At 42.3% G+C, this 15,322-nt stretch overlaps 1 protein-coding gene across 3 annotated transcripts in view; it reads left to right on the forward strand.

Moving 5' to 3' along the window:
* The window catches only part of Scel (sciellin), a 100,286-nt gene that overhangs the window by 14,832 nt on the left and 70,132 nt on the right, over nt 1-15,322 (forward strand). For all 3 annotated transcript variants that reach the window (XM_006519356.3, NM_022886.2, XM_006519355.4), the window contains exons 2-7: nt 1,291-1,352; nt 2,058-2,172; nt 5,398-5,457; nt 9,070-9,138; nt 12,687-12,725; nt 14,029-14,106. In XM_006519356.3, coding sequence (XP_006519419.1) covers nt 1,310-1,352; nt 2,058-2,172; nt 5,398-5,457; nt 9,070-9,138; nt 12,687-12,725; nt 14,029-14,106 — 404 coding nt within the window. In that variant the 5' untranslated portion in view covers nt 1,291-1,309. The remainder of the gene's footprint in view (nt 1-1,290; nt 1,353-2,057; nt 2,173-5,397; nt 5,458-9,069; nt 9,139-12,686; nt 12,726-14,028; nt 14,107-15,322) is intronic.

Below are 15,322 nucleotides of genomic sequence, written 5' to 3' on the forward strand. Positions count from 1 at the left end.
TGCTGAATCAGACCTAGAATTTATATCTTAGTTAGGATTGAATGGCCCTTCAAGTTCAGTACATCATCTGGTGGGATAGGTACCACAAACTCACACACACGCACATGTAGAATGACTGGTTGGTCACATTTACCTGGGATTTTTCTCTGCTTTTAGAGCTGTAAAGTTCTCCTTTCAGGGTCACCTAGGATCGGCTAGGCACAGTCCTAAGGTCTGTGGTGCTTCTAAGATTCATGGAAGTGTTCTCAGTTTCACTTCTCAAACAACAGGAGAAAAACGCAACGGTAAAGATGATGAACAAAATACTGTAGCAGTCCTAATTGTGTTCCTGCTAACATAGGCGTTAAAGGTGTTTTCTTTATTTATTTCCTATGTGTGTCTTTGCATGCACATGTATGGAGACCAGGAGACAGGCTATAGAAGTCAGTTCTCTTTTTCCACCCATTTTGATTGTGAACTTAGGTAGATTGGACTTGGGTCATCAGGCTTGGTGGCAATTGCCTTTACCTACTGAGCCATTGTGTTGGTCCCCAAAAATACAATTTTTAATGCATGTGTCTATGTAAGAAGGGGCTTTGAGTACCCATGAGTACCATAGATGCATAACACCCTCCTGGGAAACTGCATCAGTCCTGAAAAAACTGGGATTAGAGGCCTAGTAAGCCCTGCACACGATAACCATGGAGGCTGGTCATGGCTAGGGACCTTAGAGCTTTCCTGTTGGATGGTTGTTTAAAATCGCCAGTGTTTTGCCAGATCTGAAGTGTCTGTGTGTCTTGTTGCTTCATCTTTCATGACAGCACTTGCTGGGGTTTACCTTGGTTTTCCAGAGGGACTGGTCAACCCATCTTAAGGCCCTCTTTCCATGTCCAGCACAGTGCTTCTTTCTGTCCATTCACCATGACCAAACACTTGTCTGATTCACTGTGCTACCTCTCCGAGCTCACGGCTAGGCACAGTGCACAGACGCATTTATTACTGAGTTAGTGCGCATTTATTGACCGAGTAAATGAATCCATTGAAAACTGATTTAATTAGTTGCTTATTGTGTAGCCTTGGGGATGTTAAATAGGCTGGGCCTCATTTTTTTTTTCCATTTATAAAATAAGTAGAATGTGTTCCGTGGAACAGATACATCCTCAGGCTCTTGAAGGCACTTTATGTCACATTTGTGACATACTTACAGACTGTCAATATAGTTGAAAAATATATCTTAGCAATTAAATTGCTCCTGGATTGTTCTTCATATCATTGCTATATTTTCTCTCATACCCATTTTTTTTCTTTTAGATCCTCACTAGAATCCAGCATGTCAAATTTTTCCTCTAGAAAAAAGTCTCCAACTGGAAATGGTAATGTAGATAATGTTTCCTCAAAAATTACAAAAAGAAAACCTTTTAAAATATAAGCAAACCAACTGGTATACCATAAGTTTTTACAATAGATATCTGTTGTTTGAAAACAATAATTTAACTTTGCTTAAGTTAGGCATCTTTTTTTTTAAGTAAGAATGTGGGGTGAGGAAGGGTGTATGATGTAGATATACCATCCATTTGTGAAATTCTTTAAGATACTAAAATAATTTTTAAAAATGCTATAGTTTCCATGTATGTCCTTACAAATTAAAAAAAAAACATTAAATCAATATAAAGTCTTTTTGTTGAAGGGCAGTCTGTGCCCTGGTACCTGTGAGATTCATGAATTAAGTCATGAGTAATACCGTTCGCCATAATTTACTGGCATATTCACGCTGAGCAGAATGGCTGGCCGCAAACCCTGGCTGGGTTTGCCTCAGCCTGATGATCCTGCGTTCTCCGGGCCTCAGATGGGGCCCGCTGAGCAGCGCTGGCAGTTTCAGTTGGCACCTGAGCAGTTTTAGTTGTTATCTTTGGTGATGGGGTGTGGGATTTGTTCTTTCTTGCTGGGGCGCCCTGCTTCTATAATGCTACTAGACTTGCCAGTGCAGATGAGGCCAACAAGATGTGTCTCTGAAGACCTTCTGGTTAACGCCCGTGCTCTGCCTCATTCTGTGGGGCCCTTTGTGTTTCTCTTGACAGATCTGAAGAGCGCCCGGGGAGCTGAGCTGAGACAACAGGGTTTTCAGGACGTGAACAAAAGAAGGGCTTTCTTACAGGACAACAGCTGGATAAAGAAGCCCCCAGAGGAAGAACAGTAAGCACGGAGCCTGGAGGAGGATGGATATAGTTGGATGGAGGCATCTCTGTTTGGAAGATACAGCCATCTAAAATGCAGGCCTTTCCTGCTAGAGCGCTACACTAACTGCAGTTGCCAATTAATCTCTACTCAAATTGACCCGGCAGGCAGCGACAGTAGCAGTGCGTGTTACTCGCTACTTGCACCAATGTTCTGGGTTCCTGAGGGACACACACACACACACACACACACACACACACACACACACAGCCTTATATTTTAATATGCCTTTAACAGCTCAATGGCTGGGTCACTTCTAAACCTCCACGTGGCTAACACACTCCCCTCTGAAATTCCTTACCCATCTCTCACTAAAGCCTATATTCCATCTCAGCTGGCTGCCTCGGATTCAGGCCTGCAGCCCTCCTGGGCCACAATCCCCGAATGTAAGGCATGCTCGCTATGCCCTCTCTTCAGTACCTCTCAGGCCTGGTCTTTACTCCTTTTCCCGCATGGAGGCGCTCTCCTTCCTTCTCCTTCAGTCTCTTGCCCATGAATCCTAAAGATCCCATCTCTGTCTCCCTGCCCAGCCATTGGCCACTGGTAACTTTATTTACCAATCAAAACCAATTCCGGGAAGGAACTCTGGTCTTAGGTGCAGGTTCTTGTATAATTTGGGGAACCCAATTAACATAAGTGTTAGACCAAATTCACAGTACTCCATGGTCTAAGTTTTGTAAGATTTAGAAGGCATAACTTAGTTGTACCACACACTTAAGAAAGTCTGCACTTTTAGAAACATATTCACATACAAAAGAAAGAGAGCTTGATTGTCATCTACAACAGTTTCCTTTGTAAACTGAAAAGCAAGCAAGCCATCCCAGTTTCCCAAAGACAAGTTAATCCCCTCTATGATGTATTGATCACGCCAGTAATTTTTCAAGTTTATAAATACAATAATAACTAAAATTTTTTACATGCATGAATAAAATCTATAAATTCCCATCCATTTTGGTCCCATCTGACCATCTACGTCTAGGTGGTTGGAAGAATGTGGCCTTATATAAGAGCAAAATTTCACTGGTTTTGAGCATTGCTTTGGCTGCTATGTATTTAAAGAACTAAAACTATGGCTATAGGGTTCGAGCCTGTTAGTAACATAGGTTATGAGAGATATTCATCTAGCCTGGTTCCATCTTCATTATCAGTTATATATTATAAGTTATGCATAGCTATGGATTCATTTTCCGACTTCTTTATGTGTTAAGCTTGATGTTGGGCATTTGATTGATGAAGCATCACTAATTCTCATAAACATATAAGGTAGGTATTATAATCTCATTTTATAGGAGAGAAATCCATAGCTCGGAGAAGCTAGGTAATTTATCCAAATGGCCACATAGCTATTATGTGGCTGAATTGATATTTTAACATGATCCACTGTCTTTCCGTTATATCCATGCTTTTTAACCAGAGGCAATTTACCCCAGGGGATATTTGGCAATGTTGCGGGATATTTTTGGTCATGAAATTGGGGAATACACCTAACACATTGCGAATGGAAGTCCAAAGGACCAGTAAACATCCTGAAAAGTGCAGAGTAGACCTCACAGTGGAACACTCTCAAACCACAATGTTAACAGCCACACGTTGGGAAACTGCATTTAAGAGTACTTATTCTAAACTTCTGCACACTATCCAGATGTGCTTACCTGTGGAGCATACTATCTGCACACTATCCAGATGTGCTTATCTGAGGAGCATACTTATAAGTGGCAATGCCAGATAAAAATATCTTTTAACTTTTGTTATCGTATCGTTTTTAGCCACTGCCATATAGTGATGTGGGGAGACTTAGTCACTGTTAGACTGAGCACTACCACTTCCTCCCACAAGTCCACACTTAGCTCTTCAGTGAGAGCACTTCTCTTTCACAAACATCGATAATAAGTTTTAGCTTCCAAGTACTTATACTAACGGGTGAAGGTAAAAACACCAATAAGTCATGGTTGGTGGGAATGTTGTTCGATGCCGAGCAAGCCTCCCTAAGCAGGTCTGGGGAAGCCGGCTTGGGTGGCGTGGCAGGTGCTGAGTGGAGGGGAAGTTGGCTTAGGTGCTTTTCTGGCTCCTACTGGCCCAGTTCTGGGCTGGGTGCTATCATTTGCTTTCGGGCAAGAATGTGCCCGGCCCCTGCTGTGCTCTTTAAGGTTTTACGGAAAGGTCCAAGGAAGAGGAAAGCTTTTCTCTTGGCCTTCTGAGCATGCTGCTGTGCTAGATCATTTTCAGTTTCTCTGCTCACCTTTCTTTTTAATTATCTAGTCCAGTTTCTTTTATAGCTTTGTTAAACATAGTTCCAGAATGTTGAGTGACGTTAATGGAGCCCGTGGAGAGCGGAGGTGGTGTTTCAGGTTTGGGGAGTTGGCAGGAAGAGGTTCAGGTACTTGCCCTCTGCTGAGTTCCCAGGCCACATCCTAATGTCACCTGGGCTTCCATGCCCACTCCACAAAGTCAGAATGGCATTGCTTTGGCAACTTATGTATACAATACAATTCTATCATAGGGTTGAGTAGTAAAGAGGGCAGGGGAAACAAAGATCCGGGTCCTGAGCCGCCTTTGTCAGTTGCTCATCTTCTGATTCTAGGAAGCCACAAAACCTTTGATGACCTCATCTACTTACTGGCTAGCAGAAACAGTGTCTTCCCTGCCGCAGTTGAGAGGTCTTTGAAGGCACATGCATTCTAATGCCTTAAAAATGGGCTTAATCTCCTATGAATGATTAATCTCCCTCATTTGAAACATTAGCAATTGTTTCCCTGTGTTTTGCCAAGGCAAATGGTCAAATCCATCAAAACGGGCAGACATCGTAGGCTTAATTACAGCTGAAGAACGCTGATAGAAAACGTTTGTCTTTTCCTCTTGTTGGAAAGAACTGGTACACACAAAGTCAATGCTCTCATGTTTCCACACTTGGGTTTTTTTTTTTTTAATCACTCTAAACAAAGCACTGACTGATTGTGGAAATCTCATGGGACAAATAGACTTGTACCGTCAAACTAGTTTTACTCCATTCTGATCCTGCAAGTTGTGGCTGGTTAATTTAGATTTATGGTTGTGCTCTTAGGCACGGAGTAAAGCAAATTAACCTTGCCTAAAGTTGTAGCTCTCTTCCTGTCTCTCTTATTTGATGCTTAGCAAACATTATGGTAACTTTTGATGTAACTTAATTTTGGTCTTTCTCTGCAGAGACGGAAATTATGGCAGGGTGGTGCTCAACCGGCACAACTCCCATGATGCCTTGGACAGGTGAGCGTCTATAACAAATACATAACTCAAGACACAAAAGTGGAGGTTTAGAGAGAAGACTTGTGCAAGCCAGATGTGTGTTTGTAGGTAGGCTTGGGTCTTCTTCAACATATGCACATGCAGAGGAAATCTAGAATACCACTAGGGGTTTAGTCCAGAAAACTGTCCCATGTCAGCTCTCAGAACTCTGGCTCCAAAGAGGCGCATACACCGTCTCATCCCACTCCACTGACTCTCGTAAGAACAGGACCAGAGAAGATATCTTTGATGCTTACAGAAAGGAAGGCTGCAATATAGAAGTTGCTCTAGAGCTCTCATGCTATACGGAACAACACACTTCTTTTATGAGGCCTGTGGGTTTGGGGCAGAACACTGATATCAGTGGTAGTGAGTAGACCAGCAAGTACAAACAAACAGGAAAATTAAGATAAAATGAGGACTCACAATAGTGTGAGTAATCTCAGATTAATCAGACAGATAGTACTTTCACTGGCCCATACTTGTATTCACATACTGAGGAACACCCACACCGTTAGAGGAACCTAAATATTTATCACAGTCAAGCTTCGTCTGGTACAGTGGCTTGCATCTGAGTACCAGCAAGGCGTCTATGGTAAGAGAATTTATGTATACACACACACACACACACACACACACACACACACACACACACACACACACACACACACACGCCGTGAAATGTATCTACTTTTAAATCTTATACTTGTGAATTTTTCCTAACCATTTTAAACCTCTTCATAAATTTGACCTGTTCCAAATGTGCCTGATATAATTTCCTCTCTTCAATGCCAGCTTTTAACTCAATGGATTTAGTGTTGGTTTTAACTCTTGTTTAAAGTTACTATTAAAAAATCAGTTTCATTTTATACATATGAACCATATATCTTGTTTAAACTTGTCCCTTGCCCCCATTTCCTGATTTATTGTCCTTGAAAGTACTTCGAAAACAATTTTATTTTATAAAATAAGATATTGGTCTATCAGTATGATGACAGATTTTTCAATGGAGTTTGATTTTTTTTTTTCTGTAGGAATTTTAATTTGCTGTTCTGGGGTCTAGAGGCTTACCACTGGTGCCTCTGCCTTCCTTTTCGTTGTTTCAGAGAGTGGAACCTGGTTTACAGTGGTCCCTCATTTCACCAAGTAAAGAGACCTTGATTATTTGAGTCAAACAACCAATGAAAATTGTTCCGTGCATTTTAAGTAGCCTGCCCCTGGATCACTAGAGGGCACACGCATGCAGCATGAACGTGGAAACTGGCAGTGAGAGCCAAGGCTTGCCTTCTCAGTGTGCCCACAGTACACCTTAGTATAAGGGCATCTCGATGCCATCCATACTAACTTCACATTTGAAATCATATTGGTTTCCTGAATTCCTCCTCTTGGTGGCCAGCATTTTGGCTAAAGCAGTTAGCTAAGCTTTGATCACCAGTAACAGGACTCTGTGGACCCTAGAGACGACCTATAGCTAATATCGCAAAATAAGTCTCCTCAAGAAGTATGGCAGCCTCTCCTGGAACTGCCTCAAATGCCTCTGCTTGTCACTTCTCAACCCAGCCCCAGAGGGTTTCCCGAGGCAGTCGCGTAGCCTCGGGGGCATCTGTTGGGTTCTGAGAGTACAGAGATGCATGAAACAACCTTGGATGCTTAGAAGCTCTTACACAAATGGAGGAGAGTTTGAGCTACCATAATCTTCACCATAAAAAAGTAACTATTGTACAGATTGCTTTGGCCTGAATAACCTCAGACCCCACCCACCAAGGAAGTGGCCTTTGGTGGCTGCCACTGCCCGGAGAATGAGGGGGAAGTTTTAAGTGAGGCTGGTTGGTTGGCACAGGGGAGGGCTTTCCGACAGAGGTGAGAGTGTGCACAGAAAGCTGTTGGAGCAGAGACTGAATCAATATATTCCCATCACCTTAGATAACAGAGTCATATGATCTGAAACTAGAAAATCGCACTATGTAGTTCTTTGGGCGGATCATTTAATCATGTCAAATCGAGTTGATATCACCTATGGAATATCCTTAGATCCAGACATTGAGCGGAAAACTAGATCCACAACAGCTCCAGCTTCCATAGAATCTGCATTTCAGTTGAAGGTGGAAGAGGGGGAGGAGAGAATGAAAATAAATAATACTACGTATTGCTATAAGTCCCCATGAAGCCTGCTCTCTGCTGGGCGCAGGACTTCAGGAAGCATCCTTTCATGCTACGAGCAGAACACATTCAGGCAAAGCCTGAAGCTTGTGCGGAGGGGCTGGGTTTTGTTTCCACTGTAAATTTGTTTATGTTTTTGCTTCCTGTGTTTGCTTGTTTGAGGTGCTGGAAACAGAATCCAGTACTTTTCACATAGTAGATTTGTTTTGCTATAAACCATTTGCAGGGGGCCTTTTGGTGGAGGTCATCAGCAGCCCCCCCACCCCCACTGAGTTTACGCAATACGTGAGTCAGAACCACAGCGTGGCTTCTGACTTCACATGGAAGTTTTCTGTAAGACTTGAGAAATGTAGTGGAGAAATTTCATTTCCTTCTTTTCTGCCTTCTCGGTTATATTCCATCCGCCCATTTATAAATGTTCAGGTCTGTTTATCCTCAGAGCCTAGACCAAGCTACACCTTATCAGAAAATCCTCTGATTCTTACATTTAACACTTGATTTTTTAACTTATAATTTTCTTGAAATTTCCCCCCTCTTTTATAACACCTAACACTTTTGGTCTTTGGATATGCGTCTGTAATTTCTCCCTCTAACCCCGAGTGGGTAAACAAGATGCATTTTCAGCTAGTAAAATGTTTCTATATTGCCTACTTCCAAATATTTGCATTGAAAATAAATATACTACTTCGAGTTCAAATGTAAACCAAGAATTGCAAATACAATAAATCACTCGATAATCTCCCACAAAGCCTGCTCTTTGTGGGTCACAGGACTCCAAAAGTATTAAGTAGGGCCCTTCTATTTGATCAGATGGGTAAATCTTTCTTCTCTTCCTGCATTTCTCCAGTTTTCCCTTATTGTTCCTCTCCCATCTCCCCTTTACAGTCAGTCTATCATTTCATCTCTCACTTTCTTCTCCCGGTTTCTTTCTGGATTTTCTGTTCCTTCTCTGCACGTTTCTTTTTTCTTTTTTGCACCAAGTGTTTGGCCTCTGTGCCTGTCCATGGTGCTGAACGTTAAAGAAGGCGGTTTTTAGGAGTTCGCCCCTTGCCAGAGCATCGATTAAAACTCAGAACACAAAGATAGTTGCTACTCTGCGGGAACCCACACTGAAAGGGCATACGCAACTGACCACCATTAGCATTCGTTTCATATAGCCTTAATTTCAGTGTGAGTATGTTGCACTTCGGAGCTTTATGAAGGTTTGGAAAAATCATCAGAACCAACAAAATATCATTTATTAGCAGTAAGAATTGAGCTTGCCCTAATTAATTCTACCCAAGTCAAAATTTGGAAGACTTGTGTACGCCAACTTTGTCTTACACTGGTAACATGTGCCCTACCTAGACAAATAGTTCGACATTTTTTTCAAATTTATGATAGGTTTTATAGGCTATTTTTGTAATTTTGTCTTCTGGTAATTGTTTTCTACAGGAAATTAATAGAGAGAGATGAGCCAAAAGCCACAATTAGCCGGTACAGATCTGAGGACATGCTGGACAGGTGAGGTGCTTGTGACCCATGACAGCGCTTAAAATCACCATGTGCTAGCATTGCATCCCATTTTTACAATGCAGTGTGGGGAGGGGGGTGGGGGGGGGAGTCCTTACTGGAGTGTTCTTTGCACTGGCGCTGTCTTATGTCAAAAAGAAGCCTCTGAAGACTGAATTGTTTCCTCAATGCACAGAATCTTAGCTAGAGATATTATCTTCCAGAGGTCTAGATTTTAGGGAGAAGTAGATTAATTTAGAAGATTATGACTTGAGTGTGGGGTATGGGCTGGTTAGACAGAACCTGCATGAAATCTGTTAGTTCAATGTAAACGGAAGAATATCAGTCCGTATTCCAATCGGGGTTCTTCCACTCTGATGCTGGAGAAAAAAAACAGCTTCTGAGAAACTATTTGTAAATATACACGTCGTTGTTAGAAACATGAATCGTGCTAACGAGTCTTAAATAAATAATCTGTGACATGAAAACTAAAGATCCTGAAACTAGAGATTATTTTTAAAAGACGAGGTTAGGGCGCCCCCTAGTGTTCTCTTGTGGGAGTAAAGCTTTCCCTTGAACCTTTAAAGAAATTAACTATTTCTTTGCAATAAATGTTGCATACAATCGATTTTGATGGTATTCTCTCTAACTCCACACCCAGATCCATCCCTTCCACGGGCACTGTGTTAGTTACTTTTTTGTTACTTTGATAAAACGGTACGACCAAGGCAATTTATAAAAGACTTATTTGACTGGCTTCTGGTTTCAGAGGGTTAGAGTCCATGATGGTGTAGTGAAGGGGCAGCTGAGAGCTCACATCTTGGTCACAACCACGAGGCAGAAGAAGGGAGAGCACTCTAGGAGTGGTGCTTGTACTGAGTCCTGGTGACTCACCTCCTTTAACAAAGCCTTACCTCCTAATCCTTCCCAACAGATCCACCAACTGGGGACCACTTGTTTAAACAAATGAGCCATGGAGACTGCTCCCATTCAAACCACCACACTTACACAACTTTACATTCTGTGTTTTTCCCTAACCTATCAAGACTAATTCATGTTGATATGGGATCCCCCACCAGAGTGTGGTCAACTTATGAGGGGATAGTTTTAGAGAAAAACTGCCTCTTTCCAAGAAGCTAACGGTCACCAATAGTTCCATGGTGAGGAGTGGCACTTCTTATTCCCATCCTCAGATGCTGGGACCTGGTCTGGTTTTGGCTTGCTCAGGATTTATGCATACTATCACAGCTTCTGTGAACTTATATGCACACCTGCCCTGCTATGTCCAGAACACACCATTCCTTTGTAGCTACCCATTTTAATCTCTTACACTCCTTCTGCCACTTCTTCTGCCATGAGATAGATCCCTGAGCTCTGACAGGAGGGAGTAGGCTGTATATATTCCTTTTAGGGCTGGGAATTTTGCAGTTTCTTATTCTCTGCACCTTTGCCAGTTGTGAGCCTCTGTGTTAGTCATCATTTCCTGAAAAAGAAGCGTCTCAGGTGTGTTAATGTATGGCTCTACGGAGTAGATTCAATAACATGTCCATCTAAGGAGAACACTAGGTTCTCTTCTAGGACCCAACCTTAGTCGATTTGTTGAAGTAAACTAATTTGTTAAGATAGCATGTTCTTAATCTGTCCCCACTTCTCCCCAAACCTAACTGGTTTAATAAAATAGATAATGGCTTCACTCATGAGAGTCTAGTATTCAGGGAGTGAGTGATTCAGGCAGCTAAGTTCTTTCTACATATAAACACTGCTGCCTTCGATCCATGGCACCAAAACTGTAGTGGAGGAGAGAGAAAGAGCTAGAGTGTATTCAGGCAGCTGTACAGTGGATCAGGATGTGGTAACAACATTTCTATTCACACTTTTTAAAACCCAATCGAAAGGTCCCAACTTAATGGCCACCCTAAGTTGGTAAATGTGGCTTCTGTCTGCTCAGGAGAAAAAGAAATTGATTTTGGCAAACACAGAGCATTATGCGACAGATTTTTTTTAAAGACTAGTGAAGCACTTCACTGATACCTTTTACCAACATAGGAAGTAGAGTCATTACACACACACACACACACACACACACACACACACACACAATTGCACTATAAAAATATGAATAATCACAGGTGAGTTAAAAATCCCAGTGAGTCAGGAAGGAGAACAATTAACGAAAGTATACACTCAGAATCCAAAGCGATATCCAGGTGGCCTCACCAGCTCCTCTTTTTTTTTTTTTTTTTTTTTTACTTTCAAAGACTGTAAAACGTTAACACATGGAAAACAGTTCTTTTATAAGAAAACGACTAAATGTAAAATTGTTCAGGCATGAGAGAGAATCTGTAAGAAGTTTGACAAGCCAACCACTGCTCACCGTTGTGTATGAGGGGTGTCAGACAGAAGTACTGTCACCAAAACAGACAAGGCCCAAACCTTGGATAACCAACTAAGCGATAGGTACTAGCGCACACTACCTTTGGAAAGGTCTCAAATATATTCTTTTCTAAGTGTTATTTATTTTTACTTAACAACTCACAGTCATGCTTAATGTGTTTTTGTACATTCTCACCCTCCCTGTATTTAACAATGAATTCTGTGAACATTTCTTTCACATGTGCATAGAATACGTTTTGGTCCTATTCACTGCCACCCCTCCCTGCAACTCCTTCTAGATCTAGATCCATGTCTTGTCCTCAGCATCCTTTTTCAACTTCTATTTCTTTTTATTTTATGCTCATGGATGTCTTGCCCGCAGGCTTCTCTGTGCACCGTGTGCATACCTTGGTGTTGGAGGAGGCCACATGAGGGTGTGAGCTGCTATATGGGTGCTGGGAATTGAACCTAGATCCTCAGGAAGAGCAACCAGTGCTCTTAACTGCTGACCCCGCCCCCATGTCTTTAATGCTCCTTGTATAGCCCAAGTCAAATGAGCGCTGCCTATGTAGTCATGGGTGTGGCGCCATCTATTGAAGCACAGCCAGCCTACAAGAAACTGCAGTCTTAAAGAAAAACTTTGTCCTCTAGAAGCCATTGACTGACAATACCTCTTCGGCTGGGGGGGGGGAGGGCTTGGATTTGCAATATTCTGGAATGGTGACTGGCTTGATCTGGTGCAGCCTTGTGCAGGCCACACTACCTTCTATAGTTTTAGAACAACAGTTCTCAAGTACTTACTCACAATAGAATGAAATGTCTGGCTTACAGGCCCAGAGGTTCCATTGCTATGGGCCTTATTCTTACCGCATGCCCCTGTTCCAGTATTAAGGTTATTCATTTTACATTTGTATTGCTAAGAAAATTGTGGAGTTTAGCATCTTAAGACATTGGACTTAAATAATAATGAATTTTCTGAAGAAGAAAACCTTGAGCTCTAGTACAGGAGATTTTAAGCATCATGAAAGCATCTTACCAAATTAATTCAAATAGTTATGGATTTATTTCCCCCCTCAAGTAATCTTTAGCTTTTCCTAGTAACTAAATTTGTGGACAAGCAGAAATAAAGGAAGCATTGATTTGGTTCTCACCATTGCTCAAACTACACCACTGTTTCTTTCTTCTAGAACACTGTCCTCATTTAGAACGCCACAATCAACCAAGACGTAAGTACTTTCTTAAACTGATGTGTGTTTCCTTGTATGCATTTAAAAACAACCAGGGCTTACCACGTTCAGGCAACATGCCATCAGAGAACCACACCCCTGTGCCGTTGGCCGAGTTAGAAGCAGAGGAGAAGAAACAAAATAAGCTTCAAAGAATCAAGTACTATCTGGCTGGGCTTGCACCATAAGCGCTCATCTACCATCACTGTAATCAATCACGAAGGCCTAGATCAATGCCTTTAGCCTTATGTTTAAATATGTACTCAGCGCTGGAGGGTTGGCTTAGTGGTGAAGAGCCCTGGCTGGTCTTTCAGAGCACCCAGATGTGATTGCTAGCACCCACACGGCAGCTCACAACCCTCTGTATTTTCAGTTCTAGAGTCTCTGGTGCCCTCCTCTGGCCTCCTCTGGCACCAGCTGTGGAAGTGGCGCACAGAAGTACACACAAAGCAAAGCAAAAGAACGGACTCGGTCTTTCTCCCGTTTCTTAGGCAACCAACTCTTTCTCACTCCACGCCTCATCCTTTTTCCCTCAGTGCTGAATCGTGAGATATCCAATATGAGATATCAAATATATTTCCCTCGGCATATACTCCTGGTATTTATAGGCAACACAAATTAGAGGAACTTTTCAAATGTTACTTTAAAAAAAAAACTATTTATGGATAAAGTTTTTATGCTGGATCCCAATCTTAATGTGTAAAACAGTCCCTGGGTCATTGCCATTTTCATTCATTCATTCATTCATTCATTCATTCATTCATTCATCATTCATTACCTATTAATTAATTTGCCTACTTCCCAAATGCTGTTCCCCATCCCAGTCCCTCCCTCACCAAGTCTCTCCACTCCATTCCCCTCTCCCTTTCTCCTCTGAGAGGGTGGAACCACCCCTGGGTATCCCCCCACACTAGCACATCAAGTTTCTGACTAATTAGGCCAGACGAAGCAGCCATGAAGACTGACCTGCCAGTCTGCTACATATGTGCTGGGGTGGGGACCTCATTCCAGCCAGTGAATGCTCTTTGGTTGGTAGGGCCTTATTTTTTTTTTCTTTTGAGGATCTGAATATATTCATAAATGCCAAGTGGAGGTTACATTGTGTATCTTTCAATTTTTTTCTTAAGATCATATTTCTAATGCATAGTATGATTCTGTCAACCCAACATAATAATGAGGTGAAGAGAATGCAAATCCATACCATGTCACGCTGATTAGCCTGGATGCCACATGATTAACACCATGCATGAATGACTTTCTCAGTCAGTTATGGTGATGACCTTTTGCTCTTCTCGTTGAACAGGCCAGCTGTCAGCTCCTTCAATGCAAACACTACCGCCACAGCTTCAACCCCCGCTACCACTCCTGTGAAGAAAAAGAGGTAAGATGGGGACCCTGTGCTGCCTCTTGCCAACATCCTGCAAAAGACTTTTTACTGACTGCCAGATCGCCCCCCCCCACCCCACCCTGAGGCTTGAAGCTGTGTCCGCAACTGCTTTTTTTTCAACTAACTCAGTATCCTTAGGGCTTTGAAACTGTGGGTCATGAGTTTACGCTTCTGCTACTTTAGTTCTCACAGTAGTGGTTGCTGAAGCCAGTCAGAGCTTGTGTATTCTAAGAAAGCCCTCTACAACTGAGCTCTGCTCCCAGCTCCTCTGGGTCGCATCAACGGTGGGGTTACGTGTTTAGAGCTATGCTGCTTTAAGTGAGTTCTCACAGAGCTGTGCTACAGAGAGTGGCTTAACCTAAAATCATGATTGGTGGATAACCACACATTACCATGCACCTACAGTTTCCCCCTGTTCTCTGCACATTAGGTGAATTTTACCTTAAAGCAGAGTAAAGGCCCTTTCTGGGGACTTTGCTCTGTTTCCTTTGTTCCTTTAGAGGCTAAAGTTTAGACAAATTCATTTTTGTTTTCATTATATACATATGGTTTTATGTCACCCATAAAACTAGAAATAAATCTATGTGACACAGTATAAACTCCTAAGTACTTACCCAAGGGATTCTAAGTCAGCATGACCCAGAGAAATGGGAGGGCAGGAGGTTAATAGAGAAAGGGTAACAAGGGGGAAATATTCTCAATGGACAGTAGATACCTGTGTGAAAATACTTAACGTTAGTTTCTTAAAACCAAATACACCAGTGTTCACTGCAGCACATGCTCACAAGAGCTGAGCTAGGGAAACCATTCTAGGTAGCTAACAGTGGAGGTGAAGAAAATGAGGCATAGAACATGACAAGATTCTTCTCTTCTCTTCTCTTCTCTTCTCTTCTCTTCTCTTCTCTTCTCTTCTCTTCTCTTCTCTTCTCTTCTCTTCTCTTCTCCTCTCCTCTCCTCTCCTCTCCTCTCCTCTCCTCTCCTCTCCTCTCCTCTCCTCTCTTTCTTTTCTTTTCTTTTCTTTTCTTTTCTTTTCTTTTCACAATAAAGCTATGGCTAGATTGAAGTTATGTCAATGGGAGATGCTTGCATTAAGCAATTCAAGCCAGTTTACTTCAGGAATGTTGGCTAGAATATTCCTGGCTTCCTAGGTCCCCATCCCTTCCCCAGCCCACGTCTCCCTCTCCCTCTCCCTCTCCCTCTCCCTCTCCCT

Source organism: Mus musculus, chromosome 14 (assembly GCF_000001635.26).
Source record: "Mus musculus strain C57BL/6J chromosome 14, GRCm38.p6 C57BL/6J".
NCBI classification, from domain to species: Eukaryota; Metazoa; Chordata; class Mammalia; order Rodentia; family Muridae; genus Mus; species Mus musculus.